This window comes from Hypomesus transpacificus, chromosome 26, assembly GCF_021917145.1.
Source record: "Hypomesus transpacificus isolate Combined female chromosome 26, fHypTra1, whole genome shotgun sequence".
Classification (NCBI taxonomy): Eukaryota; Metazoa; Chordata; class Actinopteri; order Osmeriformes; family Osmeridae; genus Hypomesus; species Hypomesus transpacificus.
This window is the reverse complement of record NC_061085.1, coordinates 6,485,999-6,511,370: the sequence shown is the minus strand read 5'-3', so window position 1 is coordinate 6,511,370 and position 25,372 is coordinate 6,485,999. Positions and strand designations below refer to the sequence as shown.

At 49.3% G+C, this 25,372-nt stretch overlaps 2 protein-coding genes across 4 annotated transcripts; both read right to left on the bottom strand.

Moving 5' to 3' along the window:
* Nucleotides 1-239: 239 nt before the first annotated feature.
* On the bottom strand, nt 240-5,005 carry rad54l (RAD54 like). Its single transcript, XM_047049651.1, has 18 exons — nt 4,695-5,005; nt 4,511-4,597; nt 4,315-4,431; nt 4,174-4,234; nt 3,951-4,086; nt 3,789-3,858; nt 3,407-3,695; nt 3,107-3,231; nt 2,857-3,007; nt 2,608-2,734; nt 2,428-2,502; nt 2,147-2,277; nt 1,935-2,045; nt 1,621-1,744; nt 1,435-1,513; nt 1,162-1,341; nt 848-1,011; nt 240-696 (listed from the first exon to the last, which is right to left on the bottom strand). The coding sequence occupies exons 1-18, from the start codon at nt 4,695-4,697 to the stop codon at nt 495-497; spliced, it is 2,232 nt and encodes a 743-aa protein (XP_046905607.1). The 5' UTR covers nt 4,698-5,005; the 3' UTR covers nt 240-494.
* A 1,073-nt stretch (nt 5,006-6,078) lies between these two features.
* Nucleotides 6,079-19,482, bottom strand: LOC124487564 (neurturin). Of its 3 annotated transcripts, XR_006958405.1 has the most exons (5): nt 19,025-19,482; nt 12,117-12,178; nt 11,032-11,221; nt 6,730-9,197; nt 6,079-6,589 (listed from the first exon to the last, which is right to left on the bottom strand). XR_006958405.1 is itself a non-coding variant. In XM_047049977.1 (4 exons), exons 1-4 carry the CDS (start codon nt 19,053-19,055, stop codon nt 8,782-8,784), a joined length of 699 nt encoding a protein of 232 aa, XP_046905933.1. In that variant the 5' UTR covers nt 19,056-19,482; the 3' UTR covers nt 6,079-8,781. The 3 variants fall into 3 exon arrangements, 2 of the variants coding, with proteins under 2 accessions (XP_046905933.1, XP_046905934.1); XM_047049977.1 differs by having other exon boundaries at nt 6,079-9,197; XM_047049978.1 differs by lacking the exons at nt 12,117-12,178; nt 19,025-19,482 and adding an exon at nt 11,347-12,095 and having other exon boundaries at nt 6,079-9,197.
* Nucleotides 19,483-25,372: the final 5,890 nt, after the last annotated feature.

The window sequence follows — 25,372 nt, the reverse complement described above, 5'->3', positions numbered from 1 at the left end:
ATGTATTCATTCGTTCATGTATTCATTCATTCATAATGGTAATAAAGCAGCATGGCAGGAGTGGCGTAACCATGATAACGATTGTCATGTACCTGTGTTAGTGTGGACATCAAACATTTGGGAAATGATATGTGGACAAAGATCTTTTACATTTCGAATACGCATGTGTATTTAGCCAGGCTAGTGCGGATGCACCTTCAAATTCCCCAATGAATATGTTAGTAGGCTACAATACAAAATTACCAATATATACAGTATATATTTATTCATATTTACACAGTAGAGAAATCAAATGAAAATCTGCATATACATGTAAGGTGGCCTTCCAGACCAGAGGATTGTCACAGCTCAAAGCCCAGCTCACCCGCCCGACAGCAAATTCAGTCCGATGATCTGAGCTCTCAGTACCCAGTATGAGCGACAAGTCTGCCTGTGACTCCATCCTCTTTAGGCTCCTCCCCTAGCTCCTAGGCGCGTGCCGGGTCTTCCGTGTGTCACACGACCCCCCTCTGGTCCTCGTGAGAGCGCTGGTGGAAGACGAAGGACACGGCGGCGTCCCAGGAGGCCTGGAGCACGGGGTCCCTCAGTCCCTTCTTGTCGGCACAGTGGTGCCACTGGGACAGGTCACACGTGCAGTCGGTGGTGTCGGCCGGAGGACGCACCTGCCTGCCGTTCACGCAGCGCCGGCAGCGGAACCTGGGAAACATTTCAAAACATGACCGTTTTAAAACGCCGGAAAAGGTCGCATTAACGGGAAAATACCCGATTTTCTCTACCCACAGTTGCAAAACCCAACTCTCTCTCGTGAGATAGTCATTAGGTGGACTTTTCGCGTGCGTGCGTTCACCTGTCGTGAGTGTCGCTGACGGTGTCCTCGCTGAGGGAGAACAGCTCCCGGAGTTCCCCCAGGGAGAAGTGGCGCTCCACGTCCTGCTCCTCGTCCACCACGCAGCTGCTCAGGGCCTTCTTGTGGGCCTGCCTCTGCAGGATCTTCTCCTCGATCGTCCCCGTCTGCAGAGAGACAGAGAGGGGGAGAGGGAGGGAGAGAGAGGGGGGAGAAAGAGAGGAAAGCAGGTTTATCCCCGCACCCTCACTCTCACCAACTCTGAGCTCTCCTCAAGCAAGCGGTTCAACTCTGTAAATCAGTCCAGTGGTCCTCACCGAGAGCAGTCTGTAGATGTAGCAGGTCTTTTTCTGCCCGTCCCTCCAGACCCGAGCCATCGCCTGCTCGTCGTTGGCCGGGTTCCAGTCAGGGTCGAACATCACCAGGCGATTGGCGCCAATCAGATTCAGGCCACACCCACCGGCCTTGCTGCTCAGCATGAATATGAATTCCGGACTCTTGACAAAGAGATCGGGTTGAGGCTGTCAGGTGGCGCACGTTTCGAGATGGATTTTGGAATCATCGGGGTGTCTGGTGTGTTCAATACTTACAGACGGGCTGTTGAATCTCTCAACTATCTTGGCCCTTTTTTTGATGGACATAGTGCCATCGAGCCGGACATAGAGGTATCTGGTGAAAAACCCACAAGGCATCGTTTCAACACCATGGCTCATCTTACATTGCAGCTTCCACTCATCCGGAATGTTCTTTTTCGTTTCTTTCATCCCCTCACTCACCTTCGAGACCGACACAGCTTTTCAAAAAGGTCCAGTGTCTGAGTGTAGTTGGACACGAGCACCACTTTGTCGCTCGTCGTGCTTCTCGTCATGGCGAGGATGTAATCCAGCACCAGCATTTTGCCTGGATCCAGAGACACTTGGGTCAATGCGTTTCTCACACACACAAACACTCACACACTCACACACTCTCACACTCTCACACTCTCACACACTCACACACTCACACACTCACACACTCACACACTCACACACACACACACACAAACACACGGAGGTGTGTAAGACTTGGGTGTTGGGCTGCCCTATCTTACCAGACAGCTGAGGCTCCACAGCCTTAGTGGAGTACCCCGACGGGAACAGATCCAGGGCCCCCTCGAAGCCCTCTTCCCCTTCCACGCATTTGTCGTAGATGAGAGCCGGGTCTGGGGGAGGACAAGGGTGTGTGAGGTTCGACTCTTCCGACCGGAAGACGGGGGCGGACGGGGGGGGAAATGAAACGAAAGGGGGGGCCCTGTCAACGTACGATTGCAGAGCTTCTTCAGGGAGGTGATGGAGGAGAGCGACGACACGCTGACCTTGCCCTGCTGGAGGCTCTCGACGGGCTTGGCCTGCTTCAGGAACTGTTTATACAACTCGGTCTGCAGTGGGGTCAACCTGCACGGCGGAGGGTGGGGAACACATCTCATTGGATTAGCACGCATGAAATCGTCTCGGTCGGCTGCGAGGCGTCTCAAAACGACCCGACGAGGGGTCCCGCGTCGGAACCGACGCGGCCAGGACGAGCGAGTTTCGCGTCGGACGTACCTGCAGCAGACGACCTGCTCGATCTTCACGGGGAGATACTTGGAGAGGATGTCCGATGTCCTTCGGATCAAGCACCTATATCCCGGCCCCCGAAAGGAGTGAAACACAGACTTGAGCATCGCAGCGCAGACTTCCCGTCACCCCCCGGCCCACACACAGCGATGTCACGTTAAGGTTCACCTGTTGACGATGCTGATGAGCTCCTTGAGTTTCTCCTCTCCGCTCTGCCGGTCCTTGTCGCTGGCAGCCGCGTCCCGGCCTTTCAAGATGGGGATCTCAAACCGCTTTTTAAACTCCTGAGCAGTTCCTGGAGGAGGAAGACGGGGAACCAGAGGTGGACGTTATAGGCTAGCTTACGCAGGAGTCAGGACTGACCATGGAAATGGTGTTATGCCTTGTTGAGTGCAATACAGGCGAAGAAAGCTTTACCAAGGATGCCGGCATTGACAAAGTGAACGAGGCTGAAGTACTCCAGGAGGTCGTTCTGGATAGGTGTCCCGGAGATGAGCACTCTCCTCTGGGCGCTCATGGCGTTCAGGGCCTGGTACGTCTGGTTGTCAGAGTTCTTAAGTCGATGACCCTATGGAGAAAACACAGAGGTATTAACCATAATATCCAAACAGCTGTGTAGGCTGTGGCAAACGGGTGTGTGTGCTGCTGTTGTGACTGGGGTACACACCTCGTCACAGATGACGAGCCCAACTTTCCCCTTGTGCAGGACGGCAGCGTGAAGGCGGAACGTCTCGTAGGAAATGATTAAAATGGGAGTAGGCACCCTCAAGCCATTCTGGGAAATGAAGTTCACTGCGGACCACGTGGAGCAAAGACGACAGCTCAAAACTCGGTTTGTTCACGACACGGAACCGTTTCAAGTGTTACCCCTTCTCACATACCCTCCATAGGGTAACCACACGCATTTCGCCAGCACTGACCATCCGTGGAAATACGGAATGCCGCCTCCCAAAGCGAGGTAACCCACCTAGTTTCCTGTCAATCTCCTCCTTGGAACCACCGTCGATGGCGACCGGCGTGATTCGTCCCCCGAGCCACTTGCCCACTTCGTTGTACCAGTTGCGGACCAGGCTGGAGGGCGACACCACGATGGCCTTGTCGATCTCGGGCTTGCCGTCGGGGCTCTGACGCAGCAGGGTCCACATGAGGGCGATGCACTGGAGGGTCTTGCCCAGCCCCATCTCGTCAGCCATGATGCAACCGTAGGAGTCTGGAAGGCGCCTCCCGGTCACACAGTCCCACAGGAACTTCACCCCCTGAACGACAAAGACGTCTTAGATACGCATCGGCGACTAGAGGCGAAAACGTTCAAATGCCTGTTTTAGAAGACAGGGAAAGAAATGTCGGACCTCTCTCTGATGGGGTCGGAGTACTTTTCCAAGTATAGGATCCACAACGACGTGTACCGGAAGTTTCTCTCTGCAAAGGGAGAGTACATTCAGTTTGGGGTCTTCCAACGTAATGGGATGGGCAGGAATTGTGAAACATGGCATGGACAGAAGCGGACTCACTTTTCGGCTTTGATGAGGTCGTGAGCGCTTACAACTGGAGGCTCATACAACACCAGTGCACCTTCCTCGAAGGGGTCGTGAAGCGCCTTCCTAACCCCTGTCCTCTTCAGTCCCAGAGCTCTGATTCCCAGTCCACCTGGGAAAGAGCACAACATCAAACTTGCATCACAGCCATCCATTTACCAGCGTAAACACGGAAGGGAGGACTTGAAAAATTCCATACCTGTGTAGTTTTGTATTGGGATTTTGAAAGGTTTTGACAGAATACTTCGAATGAAGGCTTCCTGTAATAACGAGACATACACGGTTACCGTTCGCATCAACATGACCATGCCTGTGGCTCCACAAAACTGTCAATACTCACATGCGTATTACTGTCCAAACACTCAGGCCGGTTGGTCAACTGCGTCAAAGGTTTTCTGAAGGGGGAAATGTAGCTCTCTCTACTGCCTTTGCTTTCTCCTTTTCTACGCCGTTTGGTCTGCGACAACATTGTGAATTAGTGCTTGGCAGTCGTGCTAACAATGTTAACCGCGCACAAAACGAAAAAAAAAACTTACAACTTCTTCTGGGTCCCAATCTTCATCTTCTGATGAATCGCCTCCATGCTTCCTCTTCGCAAGCTGACTTGGAGCCAGGCTTCTTCTCTACAAGTTACGAGCTCTAGTTAGTAGGGATGATTACTCTCCAGTACGGTATGCAAGCTAGTAGGCTAGTATCCTGTCATAACATCCAAGTACTTACCATTTCTCTTCTTTCTGTGAAACAACGTTTCCAGTTAATGCAGCTTTGAAGTCCAGCTTGTCTCACCGACGTACTGATAGATCTTCTGGATGGCCAACACGTAGCGACAGTCGCTAACTTGCCAGCTTACTGCACCTACTAGCATGATTAAGTGTAAACAACAGCATCGTGCTAGCAACGTTCGGTTAGCTACTGTAATTTAGGTTAGCCTGTCAGTTTAACTAGCTTTTACATGAAATGATATATAGCCTATCTGTTATAAAAATAGATTCTCTGCTGTTCTCCTTTCCTGTTGTTTATATCCCGCGCCAAGTTGCGTAATCAAAACTATGGCAAGCCTACAGGCTCATAATAAATAGCTTTGGGAATTTCATTCGCTTCGGCTTATGAATGTCTTTCGCCATTGATTCTTTGGCCTCAGATTATGATTTAAAAATACAGTTATTTAATCCATCTTTTTAAATACATGTTTCTTCTTAGCACTGTGTAAATGAAATAGATAAATACATGTGACTGCATTCAATACACACTATTGACCAGTAGATGTCCCACTAACTCAAGGTATCAGACAGTCTTTCATGGAAGCAGTCTTCCCTCATAACTGAGGCTTTGACCAGAACGCGTGGCTTCTGATGTTCAAACCAAATCCATATCAGACGACTCGGTCTCTTAAACATAGAAACAAGTCTAACAATGTTATCCTCCTTGTGACCTTTGTGAATTGTGCAGCGTGGGCCAACAGGAGGCAGACTCGTCAGGCTCAGAACACAGACTTGATTCCCACCCTCCTCCTCACCCCAGGTTGTTTGGCCACCTGCCCTCTAGGATATTATTAGAACACATTCTCATTTCAGGAGAAAGAGATCACAATCAACAACCACAGACAGAACAGCCACTCTTTCTGTGTGCGGTTGCTGCAATCAGCGGGTCCTTGCAATGGGCTTCAAACACCGTGTCACACAAAGGGGGCATCCCTGGGCGACTCAGGGGGCCTCTTTGCCTGGTGGTTCCCAAAGGTGCCTAATCTCTGATGGGATCTCGCACAAGAAAAAGGGCCGTTGATGGTGCTGGATAAGAGAACAAGGGGAGCCTTGTGCGGTAGTTTACAGAGACGTGCAGAACCCAGTGTCAGCGTCGGGCTCCGTGGAAAACTCCTGTGGGACGTTCCTCAGGTGCTCCCCAACCATGGCACAACACAGGGCGTTCACCACGTACCCGCTCCAGACAAGCTCCCAATCGGACGGAGTCTCTGATGGTGTGCGAGCGCTACGCTGACTTGAAATATCTGGACATCCAGTGCGGTTGACGTCGTGTTGATATCATATCAACGCATGCACGGCTAGAATGCATTCACAGCTAGAAAATATATGTACTGTAGTTGACTTTAGATAAATACTTTTATTCCGTAGAGAAACGTACAAAAATAATGTTCAGTAGACATTTTCAGACAGCAACAACATCAATATGATACACAGATGATTGAATAATAGTAATAACATAATAACAATAGTGAGTACCGGAAAGTATACAAACTTTTTTTGTCAAACATGATGTATGAGGTTTGCCATTTATAACTGGTAAGTTTATGATAGAACCAGGCCCCAAGAGTTTCAGATCTATAGACTCAGAGCAATGTGTCAAGGTGCTGGAAGGGTTTGGTCTCTGATACCAGAGGTGCCAGACACAGGCACTCGTCACTTGGCTTTGCTCCCAGGTGCCATATGCCACCGAGTCGGTGGAGACATGTCAGGTTCCATTTTTATATCTCGTCTAGCTGGCTCAAAGGGGAAACTCGCAGGTACACATTCGTTGTACAGTACACATCCACTGTCCCGAATGTTTTTGCTTAGCTTAGCCTTTTCTGTTAAGAGAGTTACCGGGAAACATTCATGTTCCTTGTAGGAAAAAACAAAAAACAAACACAAGGAAAGAATAACGTACATGGCCACTTCATAAATACAAAAAATGCTATTTATAAGAACAAAGTTTAGTATTGACAATAAATAAAATAATTTAAATGTAATAAATACTTTACCTAATGTACCAAAGAAGGTAATGAGATGCATAGCATCTAACAGGGAAATGCCACTTCAACTTAAACGGTGAGTGAAGGTCTTGTATACTATACATTTAGCTGAAGACACATCTGATAGCCCTATCGTATCTCACTCATAAATAAACTGAAGGCAACACACAGAGCTTTATTCTTTTTGTCAGTCAAAAGACAAATAATTCAATAAGATAGTCACTGCTTTGCTATTCTGACAAAGGGACATAGTAAAATGACTGCTCGTCGGATCTGCTCTGCGAAATCCCGACAGCCAAATACAGAGCATAGGGTTGCCACTCAGATCTCGGGATATAAATGCAGAATTCTGAAAGAGGCGCAGAACTGTAAGGTACATGACATAACATAGATACGAACGTGCCAAAGAGGAGGCGCTGCAACCACGGCAGCAACACTCCCTCACTCACATTTCCTTCACACTACTAGACGTAAATACAAACAGTATTTGTTGGAAAAGCACTCTACGTCGTGAGTCATCATCAATGAGCACTTACGAAAAAAATCGAGAGAACACTGAAAGAAGGGGTTACAGGTTATACGATATAAATACTCATATACATATTTTAACATGCAATAGGCTATGTGTGTTACTACGTAAACTTCAGCAACGTTTCTTTTCTTTTTTTCTCGACGTGATGTCTCTCTCTCTTTATCTGCTCGCTCCATTTTATTGGTCAGGTGTTTGAGGGGGGGAGGGAACACCGAAAGGCTTGCCACGCTGTGTGGTCCGCTCAGACTTCCCAGTGCTCGATAAACACGAAGCAGGAAAGAGGTGTCAAGTGAAGGGCGCGGAGAAGTCATGCTGACACGCGGCATAACAAAGACAGTACGACTCCCCCCCAACATTAAGAATAATCATTTTCGAATACACGCCGCGATGTTTGAAATCCAAAACCCCTCCGTCGACGACGGAGACATGCCACGCTCGGATCTCAAAATAAACCTCGGGGTCGAAAGGCTGTCAGGGATGAGGGATGGCAGGACCGCGAATGACCTTGTGATGGCATCCTTCAACAGACTGTTTATAGACATGTAAACAAGTTGTGCCAAGTTCCAAAAGTACCACTCAAAGAGGACTTTAAAGTTAGTTTAGGCTGCTGTATTAATTGGTGCTTTTGGTGTTTGTGCCCTGTCAACTCAAAAGCATGCATGGTGGTAAATACAAAGAAGAAGATAGATGTTGTTTACCAAAACCAGCTGACCACAACAAATTATATACAGAGATGGATATACAACTTTTGGCTCCAAATGACTTGCCAATACTATTTATATGTTGTTGAGCTGCCATGGAAGAAAAACATAAAAATGCAATGCACATAAGTTATTTTGGTCTTATACGATTAGCCTTTGAATCAGAACAACTTCAGTTCTCATAAACATTTCTTCACATCAAGGTATTTGGTCTTCAAACTGCAAGCTGTCTCTTTGCTCAGAAACCCCCAACGTCCCTGTTTGGGTTCATAGTCAAGGCTTTAGTCTCTCATGCTCCTGAACCCAGTGGCCTTTTGTCACGTCTTCCTTTGTCCAGCTTTCCCGAAGGCACATGACACGAGGGTGAACGGACACTTGACAGATGTCCACCCCTCTTTTGGACCACCGTAACCCCCCCCCCCCTTCTCTCAAGCCCGGTTCTCCTTGTAGGTCGTCGGACGGGGGAGTCTGGAGCAATGGGCCGTGAGCTCCTGTCCTCCTCATGAGCCCCTAGCTCAGGCCTTCCCAGCCAGGCTGGTGGAAGGGAAGGGGCTTTGCGCCGCTCCGAGGTCAGGCAGAGGGAGCAGCAGGCGGGAGCCGGCTCTTACAGCCATACCGATGGGCCGGCCTGGCTACTGCCCGGTGGATCCCACGTCAGCATGAACCATAGATCCAACCAAGGCCCTGATCTACCACCAACCCCCCACCCCACCCACCGAGGAGGCCCATTCATCTCCCATCCCGGAGCTTCCATGTACGTGTGCGCGTTTTTTCCACCGGGGCCCAACCTCCTCCTCCGCCCCCCCCCCCGCCGCCGCCGCCCCCACGTCATCCCACGCAGCTGCAGTTGGCCGCCGACAGCCACTTGATGGTCTTCCAGGTGGTCTGGACGTCCATGAAGGACACGGTCTCGTAGCGCGTGGGCCGGCAGCACGGGCTGGCGCTCACCCTCCTGCTGGGAATGCTGCCGTTGTCCGTGAGGGCCTTGAGAGCCAGGTCGTAGTTCTTGCGCGAGCTGTGGCACGTTCCCACGCAGTACTTGAACACCACGATCTCGTCCGAGTCGAAGCCCAGGCCCAGGTCCCTCACGCTCATCTTCTTCGCCTCCATGTGGCAGTCCCGGCTGGACTTCTTCGACTTCTTCCGGTTCCTTCTGGGGGGTCGCGTGGAGGCGGGCTCGGGGGGAGAGCGCTGCCACCTGCTCGGGTACGCCTCGCCCTCCTCCTCCGCCGGAGAGGGCCGGTCTGCAGGAGACAAGATACAGACGGAGAAGACAGGAGGATGAATGGCGCGGACAGACTCGGCCCAACGAGGAATGTTCCGGGGGGCCCAGATCGTGACCCTCCCTTTTCCCATAGGCTCCTGCTGCGTCATGCATCGCGTGAGAACCCAGTGACACAATGACTGCAGTGAAAAATAGAGAAAGAGAGAGGGAGGGAGAACGCCCTCTCCCTTTTCTTACCGGCTGGACGTGAGCGACTCACCAGCACGGCATCACCAGCCCCGCTCCTAACAGTGCGCTTAATCTGTCAACCTGGGCGACTCAGCAAGTGGTCAAGGAAAAGGTGCATGCATCAAGCGGTCCTAATACTAAATCATCAACACTCTTCAGATATTTCCCAGATGTCCGGGATGGTGTTTATAAAGTAGGGTGGAAAACGTCTTAGACCTGAGTTCACACTCTGGCGAGGTGAGGGTGATAGGGTTGTGGGTATATAATATATGCTGCTAGGGTGTGTGTTCTGGTGGGGGGGGGGGGGGGGGCGGGGGGGGCGGGGGGCGGGGGGGCGGGATGGGGGGGACAGCAGAGCATGTGTGGTCAAATTGGAAGCAGATATGGGTGTTGAAACCGGGAGTGAAATTCCTCTGGTTATCAGGTGAAATGTGCAAAGTGTACTGTCACTATGTAGGGTCATTAGCACAGAGGGGAAGAGGCGCCACTGGCTCCATGCCAAGAGAAGTTAATGTTCCTTTGCGAGTTCCCAGGAACGTTTCAAACGACATGTACCTTCCATAAAGGAACCAAAGCACATCACTGGGGAAACACGGACCCAGCCTGGACGTTTGGAGCGATTTCAACATTCTGGCCCGTGATTCGCCCTCGCCCCTCGCTCTCCTCGCGGGCACGTTCCTTTGACGGCTCCCTCTGAGCGGAGATTGGTTTCGTTCAACGCATGAGTTGATGCATAGAATCGTCTCACTTGTCAGTTCATGTCTTGTTGTGCATGCATACGACAAAGAAAAAATTGAAATGTGACAAAAAAAAATTCCTCGGGCGAAAAAGAACAGAGAGGGAAGTCAAACGCTTGACGGATTACAGGACATATTCTGCCATGTCAAAACATGCCACAAGAGTTAGTACATTTTCGTATAATTATAGAACTATGCCAAAGAAGTACTGCAACTCTTCCCGTGCTGCCAGGTATTCGACACATGTTCGTCGGTTCAAATCCTTTCTAAGTAACTCCTCTTCACTCTCAATAGAGGTCAGTGGAGATCCACTTGGGACATAATAGACACAGGCAAATGGCAGCATGACAGAACTTAGCACATTAGACTGATTATTTTTATCCCTCTGGTATGTGGTAGTCCGTGCTCTACTGACCAAGGCCATGTTGTTCGGTTAAAACTACCAGGCATTTCTCCAGAGCTCATATTAGTCATATGGGAGTGACAGTTTAGTACTTTATGACCATTACCGATCAGAGCCCCAGCGCACAGATTTATGAACCTTTGTCTTCAGTGAGGTTCCATACCCCCAAACTGATTTGATTATTGTTACACTGAAAGATAAATAAGAGGAACGCCCTTTCTGATCTAGTAAAACCGAGAAGAGCATGCAAGCAATGTCAAGACGCAGGAACGAGACACTATTACCAGGCTTTACACGTTCTCCCTTGGCAGTCGCTCCTTGGCTCGGTTAAAGACACTTTGACATGATTTGTTTTGCGTCAACCACATCCGGAATTGGACCTTGTCTGAGGGTTGAGAGCTAGCACCAGTGGCCTTGCGTGGGGAGGTTAGCGTCCAGAGTCTAACCACGTCGCCGGACCAGGACTAAAAGGGAGTCATACTAACCAAAGCCACGGGGCCACGAGGGGTGGGCCCGCTTCTTCTCCTGCAGCTCCTGCACCTGGGGGGAGTGGGGCCCGCGCCAGGCGTTCCTCTCCCAGGACAGGAGCAGTTCCGGGGCGGTCTTCTTGCTGTCCTCCTCGGAGAATCCCCCTTCGGCCAGAGTCAGCAGCGACGCCACCACCCACAGGATCATCTGTTCAGCAGCGGGGAATATCACAACACAACAGTGGAAGGTTACGATAACAGTGATTAGCGCGGTGTCAACGCACCCATTGATAAATGGGAGACGGGGCAAAAAAATGAGTCAAAGTTGAAGACCTGGAAACGTGTGCGTGGAATCGTCGCGTGGAATCAGGAAACTCAGGAACCAAATCCAAATCCAAAACACCAGATAAGAATGCCTGAACGACAGCCACTTGTGCTGGAGTTGCGACACAGGAAACATCCACTGAATAGCGATTTCCTCAGGCGAAATATTCGTTTCACTCAACGTTTGTATTTGCATGGATCCCTCCTTTGAACACGGCCCACCGTGTCTTAACCTGCCCTACGGTACGTCGATTAGCATTTGATTTGGTCCCGTGTTACATAATCCCTTCACGGTCGTCGGACTCCAAGCTGTCCTGGGTAATCAGACCCAACCGCGGGCCTTTCAGCCCTCTGACATGGAAATAGTTGCCGGCCTCTCCGACCAGGCCTAGGCTTTCTGGGATAGCTGTGGCCAACACCTCCGCCTCTTTAATTACTTAATTGACACCTGACACCCCTCCAGGGCCTAGGGCAGGTTAATATTTTAAGGGGCACTTATAAAATGAGTCTCTCGACCGCGTTTGCCAGGCCAGAGCAAAAGCCCAGATCAGATGAGCCATGTAGTGGAAACCGACAAGACTGAAACATATAAGCAGCTGCTAAGGTTAACGCAGGCTGCCAGCCAGCAGGCCCGACTGCCCTTCTTTCACTGAGGTTGTACCTGCACAGTGTAATTGGTTTCACATAGTTAGGCAGGCTATAAACAAACGAAAAAACTAGACGATCGGACGAGCAGCCAGTTAGCCTGTTTGGGTTAGTACAGTACACCCCATGCTCACCTTCCAGTTCCTCAGGTGATGTTGGGTAGTTGAAACTTCCTGCCTCCGCCACATTTTTCCATCTGAAACCAAAAGCAGAAAAACAAACTCTGTTTACGCATACTTTTCATTCGGAATCTTCCTCCACCCCCCCCCCCCCCACCCCCCCCAAGTCTGTCAACAGGCTCAGTCAGCCCTTTTAAAATGCAGAGCGTCAACACATCAAAGCGGCATGCGGCCGGCCCTTGTCTTACATTACTTTCAGCGGGTCGAACGTCACCCGTTAATGACGTTGTCACTCGGACCGAGGATACCGGCTGGGGGGAGGAGTGGCGGGCTAATGACATCTCTTTTCCCTCAAAAGGAGCGCGCAGCCTCGAGGCACTTTGCAGGGGTCAGAGTTCACAGCCGGAGATAGAGGGAGAGGTGTCAGGTGAAGTTGCCAGATGATGGGCGACAAAGAGGCCTGCTGTCAACATCCACACTTGTGTGACAGCGTCTCAACCAAGCAGTGGGAGCCCCTCGAGTGCTTCCCATCTACTCCCCACCTCCTCCGCTCTCAGCCTACAGCTGGAAGCTAGACGCTCTAAAGAGGATCATTCACGTAGCTGTATTCCAATAGCGGTTGTAGCCCAGGGTTGAGCTTGTGAGTGATAGCTTCAGGGGTGACAGGTACAGAGACCTGAACCCGAGGAGAGAGAAGAACGGAGGGCACAGGGCAGGAGGTTCTGGCATCTACGGTTTCAATCGCCAAAGTCTTGTCTCGTAGCTGTACTCCCTATCTGTCTTTCTTCGTAGCGACACTGGCTCTGTGGGAAAGCCAGCTTGTTCTTAAGTGATTCTCGCAGAGCACAAATGAGAAACCTTTTCCGGCTCAGAACAAGGTGCAGCTGGAGTCCCTTCTGGATATCAAAGAATTGAGTTTGGCTCGTTCCTACAATATATGTGCAGCGGGCTGTTCAAAAAAAGGCTTTCTTAAATCACGATGCAACAGGGCTCGTAAAATCGTTAAATTGAACACAATTTAGTGGCTTAAAAGGATTCCTGATCTCAAGAATGTTCTATAAATAAAATAACTGTCTGACTTCTATTTCACTTCATGTGCTAGACATACCATAGTGAACACAGTGACTCACAACACATATCAGTAAATGCCGCAAACATCACAAATGATCTTGACTTCCTAAGGACGGTAAAAATAGCCGAGCGAGTCAATAAAAAAGCCCAATCAGCATCCTATCAGTCCTTTCTTATCTTCCTTTTTAGGTTTCTAAAAATACCCCGGCCTTCACCGACAGACAGAACTTTGACCCACACACTCCCACAGCTTCCTGCAGTGGGAGTGGCACGCACGGTGAGTGGACTAGAGTTTAGGAGAAGACCCGTGTCGGGTTACACAACACTGGGGAGCGCGGCACAAACCCAGACGTGTAATCAATATCCTGCCGTAGCCTGTAAACTGTGCGTTAATGTTACGGCCGCAAAGCTACAGTAGGCCTACAGCTGCTACAGATTGGGAGAAAAGACCACGGTGAGGGGAAACATGAGAATGATTGGAGAGGGGTGAATACACAGAACTGACTACACAGAGCGGTTGTAATACTAGCAGTTAGCCGTAGCTCGGTTAGCCTCAGCGTGAACAGAAGATCACACATGACAGTAGGGGCCTAGTTTCTGGGCGTACTGTACACATTTTCAAACAACACCTCGGTGAAAAACGAGCGGAGCAATTAGTTTACCCTCGTTGTGATGGATCTATATATTGTGTGTGGGCACACACAAGCGCGGGACAGAGAGGGGGGGCGAAGGTGTCGGTGAATATGCCAGAGCCATGAGGTCATTCCAAATTGTCTGCGCGCGCTCACAGGCTTCAGGACGGCCTTCTTGCATTCCACGCCATGAGGGAATTTACACAAGCTTTGATGAGAGCCCGGAGAGGCCCTCGACCACATATGGGCACAGTGAGTCGTCAGCCGAAGCTCGAACGAGCCGCAGGCGTTAACGCCCGAGATTAACAACCCAGCGAGGGGGGTCAACCCCGGGTTGGAATGTGCACCTCGACCCTGGGACCTCCTTCACACCCCCAAAAAATCCATCAAAAGACCCGAGGATGGAGGGCAAGGAGACGAGACTGTACCGCGAGAGCAATCTCAAGCCACGGACTGCTAGGCCCAAGCGCTTGCATGGGTGTAGACAGACTGGTCGAAATGACGGTATCGCAACGCAGCAGGAAAAGCAAACTAGGTACTCGCCCAACCCCAGGAAGGGTTCAACACTCAGTGTGTGTGTTCTCCAAGGACTACAACAGGAGATTTGTAATGCTGATGCCGCTACCGCATCCACGTCCCTTAACTCGCCCCCCCCCCCCCCCCCCCCCCCCACCCCCCACCCCCGTCAGCTCTGTCAGTTGGTATAGTCTACGGCCACGCTGTTTAAACAGACGTTTCCAGCCTGCGCTAGAGACAGTGGAAACAGGGTAGGGCTCAGAGCCCTTTCAAACAGGCCCGAGTACGGAAGGAGGGAGGAGAAATGACTGAAGGACCTATTTATTTGCAACCGAGCCAGTGCAGACATCTTCCGCTCGCGCCTGAGGGCATAAAGCAGCACAGTTTCACGGGGGGGGGGGGGGGGGGGGGGGGGGAGAGGGGATATTCTCTTTGTTTACAACGGAGTGTGAGGGGCTATCTGAAATATGCAGACAAAAAAAAGCGGAGGAATGTCATGCTACGTCACGGACTTGGCCACCGTGACTCATCCGACTTCAGTCATCTGGGCTCCGACCGCTGTATGCAAAATACCACAAATATCTTCCCTTTGGGCTATGCTGCACCACACACGCATGCCTCGGTGTCTTTGTAGTGGCACAGTGGGCAGCGACTCTACTCTTCTTTGGTTGACCAACACAGATGTAAATGGCGCCACACCTTGAAGCCATAAACGATGGTGAACTGGTTAAACATGTCTTTGCAGATCTCCGTTAAAGTTTTCAAATTCAAAAGCGAATTCAAATTTACATGTATTCATTTAGCAGACGCTTTTTAAGGGAAAGCGACTTCCAAGAGAGAGAGCTTTACAAATAAATTACTTCCACACTAGATGCAGGTAAAACACAATATTGTCTTGCGGAAATATCCTTCTTTTCTTCTTTCAAGTCCAGAGGGCCAGATAAAATCCTTATTGGCCATTCAAGAGAGCATGACAGTAATGATGTTTGACAGCTCTCCCGTTGACAAGATCTGTAGCAAATACCTTGCACCAAAATAAAAGAGTCCATTTGCATTTGAATGGACATGTAAAGCACATTGAGTATGACACATTTTGACCATAGCCACTGTTGTATTTACACAGTAACTTATACAGTCTGGTAATCAGATTCTTCAAACCAAAACAGCTTGTCAGAATCCGACTTCCTCAAACAAAACACAGTTAGAAGAAATGACAGCTTATTAACCAGCTCACAAACCTTCAACAATATACATCTTTACACTTCCTGGACTGGAGTTACAGCCCTTTTATGTCAACGTGTGGACAACATGGAACAAGCAGAGGGGGCCTGTATCATGGCCAAACTTCTGGACTGAGGGGTAGCATGTCTCATTCTCTCTGACAGTTCTGCATTCATTAAAGCATTTAACATAAGCACTCTGTCCAGGAAGTTTGTATCCCAGGTTAAACGGCAGGGCTTTCAAGTCCTTTCGTATGCCCGGTAAATGGTAGCAAATGGTTTGGGATCACACATGGGAAAAGCATGCGAAATCCTAATAGGAAAAAGTGATTGCCATAATGCTTAAAGCGATCAGAGCCTTGCCGACTCTAAAAGTAATAAGACCCATTTATCCAAGGACTACATTTAGATGCTGCAGTTTAGATACCAAACGTTCTCTCAAGGGAAGGAGTTTGTGTGTGTGTGTGTGTGTGTGTGTGTGTGTGGGGGGGGGGGAGGCTGTGTCTTCAACGGAATTCAGACCCCCAAGCCTCCAAACGCGATTCCACTTCCTCAGGTGCGTGCGCGAAAACAAACGCCGCGACGCGGTGCGGGATGCACCGCTCTGTGTCTACGTGCGTGTGGAGCAGGAAATGAGAGGAGCGAGAGAGAGAGCCCGCCACCACCCAATCTGAGCCCCTTTGATGGATGAGCCTCTGTCCGGAAGACCTTTTTTTTTCTTTTCTTTTTCTCCCAATTTGGCTTTTACAAATGAAGTGGAGGCTGTTTGCATTCCCCGAGTGCTCCTTCCGTGTGTGCGTGACTTGTGTGCAGCAGATGTTTCAGCTGCACTCCGAGTCAAAGTCTGGCCTCGCAGGCGGACAGCTCTGCCACAATCAGACCCCCCCACCACCACCACCTTCCTTCTCGCTCTCTCTCTCTCTCTCTCTCTCTCTCTCTCTCTCTCTCTCTCTCTCTCTCTCTCTCTCTCTCTCTCTCTCTCTCTCTGTTGTTACAGACCTTCTTAGCCTGTGGTGCATGGCCGGGATATGTCTGGTTCAAAGAGTTGACCCCCCCCCCCCCCCCCATATAATAATAATATGAGGAAATGCAGGATAACAATTGCAAAACAATTGTTTCCAAGACAGGTGGGCCTATAAGCTGTAGGGAGAGCTGTACTGAGGAAGCCAACAAAGCATATTGGTGTTGGGGACATCTGTGACTTAACAATTCTGAGAGAGGTTAACTTTGTTTACCGACATGCCATTATACAGCATTCCCACAACGCTATGTTTGGAGTACTTGACCAAATATTCATTTCCTGAGAATCCCCCCCCCCCTGTCACATACAGCCAACAGGACCCTGGCTAACATTTATACCCTTTCCCCCTGTGCTTACCCACTTTACATAACAGCCAAATGTTTACAATTGATCTCTCAACGGGACGACGATGGTATTGTTGGTGGGGTTGAGGATCAACCATTCTCACACATACAGGACGGGTGCATCGCTGCATCAAAGGAACTTCAGAGAGAGAGAGAAAGAGAGAGATAGAGAGACAGCGCTACAAAGAAAGAAAGCAAGAGAGGACAGAAAGTCAAACAAAATGTGATGTCAGGTTCTTTGAGCATAGAACCAGGGGCACGGTTGGAGTGAGGGCAGCTGGGCTGACGGGTCCATCACAGCTATAAGAGGTGACCTGACCCTGGAAAGGGAATGAAGGTGTTTTTCATTACCGCTAAGCCTTGCAGCTCATTAGCCCCTCTGTGCAATAAAGCAGCCCACCGTTATCCTGCCACCAAGTGACTGCAGCCCATAACTCTCTGTGGTACCACTTTGCACCCCTGGCCTGCCGATGACTAAATGGGCCCCTGTTGTGTGTCAGTGTTGGTTTTGAGGCCTCTATGGACAGCAATCAGGAACAAGTTGAATATGTGGGAAAATAAGATGAATTGTTCCACAAGATCGACTTTTATTAGTGCAGGGCAACTAACAGTTCCTGCACACTATTACAGTGATTTTGCCTCACCAATAAGTAACAGAATTCGTCAATGACTAAAGCCCTTCTGGTGAGAATATTCGGCAGTGAGGGTATTCAAGCTGCACCAAGCCAATGGATAAATCCGAAAGCAGACAATGGATTTGCTACATTCTTGACACATTCCTCTAAAATACCTTAAAAGGAATTGGATAGGGAATATTTGGGAGGCATGCGAATGTGCATGTGTATGTGTGTGCGCGTAACAGTTTTATAACCCTTCAAAACTGTGACTTCCATTAAATTAAGGAGCTTACAAATGAGCTATTACAAAATCCTTAGACATACCGAGGAGCAAAAAGGCATAGCATTCAAGTTCCAATTACAGATACATAATTGGTACTTGATATGCCTGGTTCGTTGACAGAAACGTAAACTGCCACTAAATTGAGGTATTGGCTCCAGGTTAAAGAAAAAGCAGATAACAACTACTGCCTTGATGTAGTTTAAATTCATTGACAAAAAAATGTGTCATTGGCTTCATTCATGTATACGTGTAATATGTTCAAAGAAATCAGCCAACTGCACAACTAAATAAATAAGACTGGCTCAAAATCAGTTTTTTTACATATATTATCATACTGAAAGCGGATATATTAACAATCAGTAGCAGGTGCTTTGTCGCCCTCCTTGGGTAACTGCTCTGAGGGCCTTGCCGCTTTCTATCAACACTCAATTGTTCACAGAAGGTTCAATGGTAAAGTTTGCACTAAAGTAATCAGGCACATTTTTTAAGTTTGATAATAATCCCTCACAAACGTAACGTGCACTAGGCCGCCTCGTGCGGAACGACTGATGGTCATTGTTTTACGCATGGGAGAGACGCATGGGAGAGGCTTGCATTGCAAGCTATCAGAACTCTACCTATTGTATTTCTTTAATTTCTTTGGAAACCTCTTGAATTATGCGATAGAATATGGAAATCGAAATCCCACACCCCTCAACCTTCAGACTGACTACGTAATGTCACACATCAAATATTACACTATCAATTGTTTTTATTTGTATCCATGCCACAGTGGAAAAAAAACCTAGCATTGGATGAAAAGGTTTTATATTCAAGAATGTTCTTATCATTCCTATAAGCAATTTTGTTGTCATGTTATTCTTTCAAACAACACCATTAGTAGCCTAATTAAAAAACGAAGACGTAATAATGACATTAGAATAATACTATAGCTGTAGAAGGCATTTTTTTCTCATTTCTTGGCTGTTTGCGAACTGGATTTCATTGTTGAAGTTAAATAGGCTTAGCAACCTAGAACAGTTGGCAGTATGTCAAAGGATCATTGCATAGCGTCTCTCCGGAGAAGCAAATTCTGTCAGCAGGAGTTTAAACATGAATGAGAGAAACCCCTACGGCAACTTGTTTTAGAACTTTTCCTTTAAAAACGGACAGGCGCAAATTAATATTAAACCACGTAATCAGTAATTAGACAAAGCCTACAATATAAATTCGTTCTTACCTTTACCGACTATTACAACCTTCCCAACCATGGACGTGTGTGTGAAGATAAAAATTTCAATGAAATACAATGTTTAAAACAATCCAAAAGTGATGACACGTTACTCCTTCGTGAGATTTGTGTTGATTCCACTTTTGTATATTCTGGCATTGTTGCACAATCCAAGCTGCAATCAAACAACATAGGGCCACATCGTTTCAGAACTTGCAGTTCCCCAGTAATTGACGATATCCTAGCATGTCATGTGTCCCCAAAAAGAGGAAAAATGCGTGCAGACGAGAAGTAAATCATAAAAAATGCCGGGCGGGACAATATGCATCACTGGTATCTTATTGAATTGCGACCGTCTCCCTCTGAAAACTGCAGATGTTAGTGTCAATTGTATCTCCAAATACAGATGTGCGTTGGCTCAGGTTTTTAAAGCCCGTGGTGTCAAATTCCATCCTTCATCACATGATCCCTGCCCACAATACACAGGTTTCTTAAACAAGAATGACAATCATAAAATGCACGCTTGTAACACTTAGCTACATTTTTGGTGCTCTTCGTTATAGCACATTATTCACTTCGGATGTCTTTTATCTTAATGCTGACCCGAAAAACTTTAAAAGGCTATCCGTGCCCCATTAGAGTAGCCTACTTGGGTGTAGCGCGCAACTGGCGCTGTCTATGAACCGCTCACGTTTAATGGACACTCCAACGCAACCGATTCACGAGGACACATATCTGCATGTCCAAGTGCTACAGCAAAACCGAAGGCATTAACACACACATTGTTGCAACTGTTGCAATCAATTTCAGATATTATCTCAGATAATATAAACCAAGGACAGTAAAACCTAATTACAGCCAACTTCTTGAACCGCGAGGACGTCCAATCAATATCGCCGATACTACAGACGAAATAACGTTCATGTAACTGAACAATATTTGCGCTTAAGGTGAGATATCAATGAAAACTAAAGTGGTCCAAAAAAAAAAAGCAACGAGGCAGAAACCACTTTCCTGGCAAAATTTCCCGCAAGTCCTGAAACGCAATCTTGGGCTTTAGGAGTTATCAAGATTGGCTGGAAATCAAACTCAACTCCAGCTTTATACCCCCTCTTTCTGATTGTGGATTCCATTCAAGAGCACAAAACCATAGCATCTCCAGCACTGAGCCAAACAGCAGATTAAACCCCACCGAAGGCTGCAGCTCCTTCTATGGGCAGCGACGGCTGACTGGGTCCTGCTGGTGCCTGACCTTGCCACCTTCTGTTGACCGAACAGTGTGCCCAGCCTGAGAGGCTGCCTGGCGGGCTGAGACGGCCGGCCGTGCCCGGCTGAGAGACGGGGGCCGGGCCCGGGGGGCACCAGGGCAGGAGACAGGCCCTCACAGGGGCAGTGAGGGGTGACCCAGGTCACACTGCTGAGACCAGGCATTTCTTCATGACTGCCCTGCTCAGCGAGCTGAGGGGAGGGAGAGGCCCAACGAGCTCGCACAAACACAGCTGGAGGCCGACAGCAAAAACGACCTCACAACTCTCCGGCAGTTTTACTTTGACCCGTTACCGTTCTTCCGGCCGAAAACAATGTCAACTTGGCCGGATCAATTCAGGCCAATTGGGTTTGAACGCGGCTTCCTCCACTGATCCACCTGCCCGTAACACGCATTTAATGCCTCAGCTCACCACTTAAGAGAATCCCCTCTATGCACTGGGCTGGGGATCACAGGTGCCTGGTTGAGAGAATCCAGGCCAGTCTGGAAGCATCTAAGCCCGGCCGAGCTCTCTGGTCAGCAGGCACGAGGAGCCCCACGACCCCCTGCTCCCCAGCCTGGAGATTAACGAGCAGCTCCAGCGTGGACGACATCTCTCACCCATGCCTGTCACAGCGGACACATGGCCAGGGCTCTGACCCCCCCATAGCAGGGACCCCGATCCTGGGACAGCCACAGGCCCTCCCCCCCCCCCCCCCCCCCCCCCCTGGCCCCTGTTTCCCAGGGGCCAAGAGCTAAGCAAACACGGACCCACCTGCTCTGTGGAGCTCCAGACACAGGGCTGCCGCAAACCACAAAGGCCGCCTCCCGTTCACCTTCCTCGAACCTCCTCTCCAGTCCCTCCCCCCCTCCCCCCAGAGCCCCCCTGGGCTCCTACTGTAAGAACAGGCGCTTGATTACATACATATGTAGTTTCAAGTCAGGCCAGTGACCATGAATAAATCCCAACGTCGTTCCTTCTTGTTCTAGGCTGCACAAGTGGACTTCCCAATGGATGTAATTACCTTTTTTTTCTACTCTGGAGGAATGATGGTTTAACCCTTCAAAAGGAATTGATGACCAAAATAATTTGATTTCAATACCCATTTAAACTCAATTTGGCCTCTGTCAAAGTGATGTATTTTCGGGCGTATAAAATTCAGCTGCGAAAACAGAGCCCTCGTTCACTCCAAGGATGGATAACATGGGGGAAATGGGATCCCCAGAGAGAGTACACAAACTCCAAGCAGGATTTGTATCACAACGAATAGAGTTATTCCATGTAGTTTGCTTTAAAGCTACCACATTTCCCCCTGGTCTGTCCAAAGTGCTTTTTCACTACTTTAAGTGAGCTAGAACGAAACAGATGACAAGTCGGTTTTTCCCCCTCTCAAAGCTGACAAAGTGTTTGTCAGACTCAAATGGGTAAACTAACAAAGTCCCAAACCACACACACATCTTTAGTTACGGCAAATTAAAACTGGCAGAGGAACATGCCAAGCGATATCCTCCTCTCTGCAGAGAACCGAAAAGTAGCATTTGGTGTCCCCACCAAAACAGCTCAGAGTTATCACTGTGTGCTTCCTGACCCAGGAATTAACCCCCCCCCCCCCCTGCTGAGCACCGTCTGTGTGTGTGTGCTTAGGGTCTCCCTTTGAGGAAACTTGCAAGGATTCCCTGGAGATCCAATGTTCCCCCAATGCCGCTGAGGGACCAGGCGCTTACAGGTTGATTTGAACCAAACTGACCTTCTGACATGGGATCCACTCCCCACGAGGAGTGGCTGGGGTGTGTGGGCCTGGCTGGGGTCAGGATGGCCTGGATGGGGGTCTGGTGGAGTCTGGGTGGCCATGCTCAAGTCCCCTTGCTCTCCTGCTGCTTCCAGACATCCAGGCATCCGGACCCTCCCTGGGACCATGCAGAACCCAGAGGATTCCTCCCAGGCTGGGCATTCCTGCATCCCCCGACAAACCGAAGGGGGATCTGATTCGAGCTGATCTATGGCCTGTCACGTCCCTGGCAGTTTTATGCACCTTCCGTTTCTCTTCAGGTCACGTTTACTGATCGACCATAAACAAGAACCGGAAGTGATTCAAATCTCTGTGTATGAAGGGCTGAGCGCTGGCTGTGCCCCTTATCTCCAGATAGCCGACCAGACATGAACAGATCTCTAATGCACTTAAGCCCGTGCAGATGAAAGAAAGAGATTCTCAGTGGGCCAAACCTGGATTGCTCCGCAAATATTTGCTTTACTTGAGCAATGCTGTCAAAGACATTCGATTGATATCCATGCAGCCTCTAGCCTTGTTGGAATCACGATTTTCATTCTATCGAACTTGTTTCTCATATAAAAGTAATCGGTTATAAGTGGGCGCCATGTTGAAAGACACCCGCTTTTCCACCAACTGCCTTTTGTCACCTTCTGTAGATTGTGCACCCTCCCAAAAACACTGTGTGTGTGTGTGTGTAAGTGTGTGTGTGTCCACACCTAGGGGATTCTCCAGTCTTCATGTGTTCCATGGAGACCCATGCACATCAGTGTTCGCTCTGGGCTACGTCCTCATTTACGTCCTAAGATCTCATTTTTTCCCACGACAACATGGTGTTTCTCAAACGAAACGTATCCCATTTTCGAGAAATACCCTGCGGCGTGGTTCCTTGCAGCCCTGGCTGGGTCGCGCGACGATAACTCGCGACCCGGGAAGTGAGAACGAGCACGCCTCTTTTCATGCCGCGCAGTCGGGCTCAAGGAGACCCCGAGACCACAAGACGCGTCCCAGCTGCAGAGGGAGGCCCCAAACAGACCCGTCTCCCCGGCCCCTTTCCCCATGCGCCGCCAGGGAGCACGAGCGATGTTTTCCATCTGCCGGGGCCGTTTCCCACGTCTCCCGGTCGAGTCGTCGCTTTTTTTATTGGTCGGCGCGGCCGCAGCCACGGGCATATCCAGTGCAGATGCAATGTCAGGGGGAATAAAAGGACGTGGAACCTGAAACTGCACAGACACACTCTGCTGGAGGAGCGGGCAGAGCAGCCCTGCTCGGCGGCCTTTCTGCTCAAGGGGGTTTAATTAAAGCAAAACGATGGGATCGGACGAGAACCAGGGCTCGCGTTTCAGACATGAAAAGGAAGCGAGGAACATCAAAAACCCTGGGTGCAACGGAGCCCGCTCTTCCCTGGGCTGCTTGTGTGAGGGGGCTGTCCCCCCCCCCCGTCTCCCGTCCCCCCCCGTCCCCCCCCCAGCCAGAACCCACGTTGTCACCCAGAGGCCACCTACATAGTGAAGACCACCTGTCTGTGTGTGCACTCCACTAATTCCCCCCCCCCCCCCCCCCCCCCCCCCAGGTCAAGGATCCTCTTTAAATAGTGGCCACCTGCCCGCTGTGTCCATATCAAAACCGTCTATGATCTCACACACTTTCTAAATCTGTAGGTTATTTACTGCAAAGGCTACGAGCGTATTAAAACCACGACAGAATGGGCTGCCGGCCCCTCGCAGACAGTCCACACCCAGCTGATTTGCAGTGTGTCGTTACTGTTCGATATGCCTCGACTTGATTTGAAATTACCCCCACCAACCCCAACGCATACACTGTATCTTGACTCACACAACATCACCCACGGTCAGAAACCAAGCAGAGGTCTATAGAAACTGATTGGCTACAAAGAGGTCTCCAAATGGGTCCAGGGCGTGATTTATTGGATATTTAACTGTCCAGGAGTCGCACAGTAACTATGTGTAAAACGCGAGCATTCCCTGCTAAAAGAAGCCTGTTCTGTGTGAGGCGAAATGTTCTGAAGGACTCGTTACATTTACGAGGGTCATCGCCGCGATTGCGTCGGTGCTCGGCAGCTTCGCCAGACGGTGTCTGTTACACGATGCCCATTGGCCCTCAAGACACCGACAAATGTCGGGCTCCAGAAGAGGTTTACAGCTGCCTATGGACTCTCAAACTGGAAAAGAACTCGAACTTGAACTTTCTATTACAACCACCCCAGCTGTAAGACCTGACCCGTGGGTCTGAGAAACACGAACTGACCAATGTCTAAGCACCACAGAGGAGGTGACCTGATTTGCATGACGCCACGGTTCCTATGGAATCCTGCTTCCATGAGTCACTGGAAAAGAATGTCAAGTGAGGTGAACCAACTGGTTTGACGTCGAAATAGTAAATGTGGCCATTTTTTAGGCTTCAGACAGCGCTGTTTTTGTAAGTCCCCCTTGGACATATCTCAATTCAAATTCTCTAATTTCCCTCTCTTAGAAGTGAGAGTGGTTTTTGGACTTGAATTGTGTGGTTTTAGTCTCAAGCAGCCGGCTTTGGCTGACCTGATCTAACTTGCAGACCAAATGGGTAGGCTCTAGTCTTGCTACAGGCCATATGAGGCTTGATTGCGCTCCAACCCCTCTGACTCCAGAGCCAAAGGGGCGAATTATCGAACAATAGAACGGTAAAAATGGGAGTTAACGCTCGTGACTGATAACAGGTGATGCACAGGGAACACCCTCACAAACGCTGAGGCAAAGCAAACTCAAATTGAGTTGTATATTTCCATACGTCGCAAGAGGTTTTTGTGAAACGTATCATTTGATATCTGTGTACTCTTTGGACACTCCAGGGGAATAACTCGACAGGAAGCACATAGCCTCAAGGACGTGATAGCACTGCTTCACAAAAACAAATCCCATAAAGCTTTGAATGGCCGATAAAATGATATGTAATCAGAGTTTTTGATCACTACAACAGTTATCGAAAGTGATCTATTATCGAGCTGATAATCTTCCCCGAAAGAACATTCGTATTCATACCTTTTTATACAAATGTCCCGCTCAAGCTGTCCAGCATACATTGATGACTCACCACATCTTCCATGTTTACCCCCCCCCCACCCCCACCCCCACCCCACCAACTCATTAACAGCCACTGTTTGTTGACCTTCTTATAAAACAGGGAACCGTTTACAGAACGTCCAAGTGAGGGGCAGTCCGCTGCAGCAGAGATGATCTTCTCTGATAGGGTGTACCCATGGAGGCACGGGAACGGGAAACACACAAACACCCACCAACACAAACTATTTAGGGATTAGAGACCGTTGGGACTTTTACTGTGAAA

Bases quoted from the DNA above. Each gene is read 5' to 3' on its own strand.
- rad54l (XM_047049651.1), bottom strand. The intron at 4,432-4,510 runs GTAAGTTTTTTT...ATGTTGTCGCAG, and splicing joins ATTGGGACCCAGAAGAAGTT to ACCAAACGGCGTAGAAAAGG. The intron at 2,735-2,856 runs GTAAAGCTTTCT...TTCCTCCTCCAG, and splicing joins TGTCAATGCCGGCATCCTTG to GAACTGCTCAGGAGTTTAAA.
- LOC124487564 (XM_047049977.1), bottom strand. From the start codon at position 19,055: ATGGTTGGGAAGGTTGTAATAGTCGGTAAAG. The intron at 12,179-19,024 runs GTAAGAACGAAT...TTTTGGTTTCAG, and splicing joins GGTTGTAATAGTCGGTAAAG to ATGGAAAAATGTGGCGGAGG. The intron at 11,222-12,116 runs GTGAGCATGGGG...GCTGCTGAACAG, and splicing joins ATCACCTGAGGAACTGGAAG to ATGATCCTGTGGGTGGTGGC.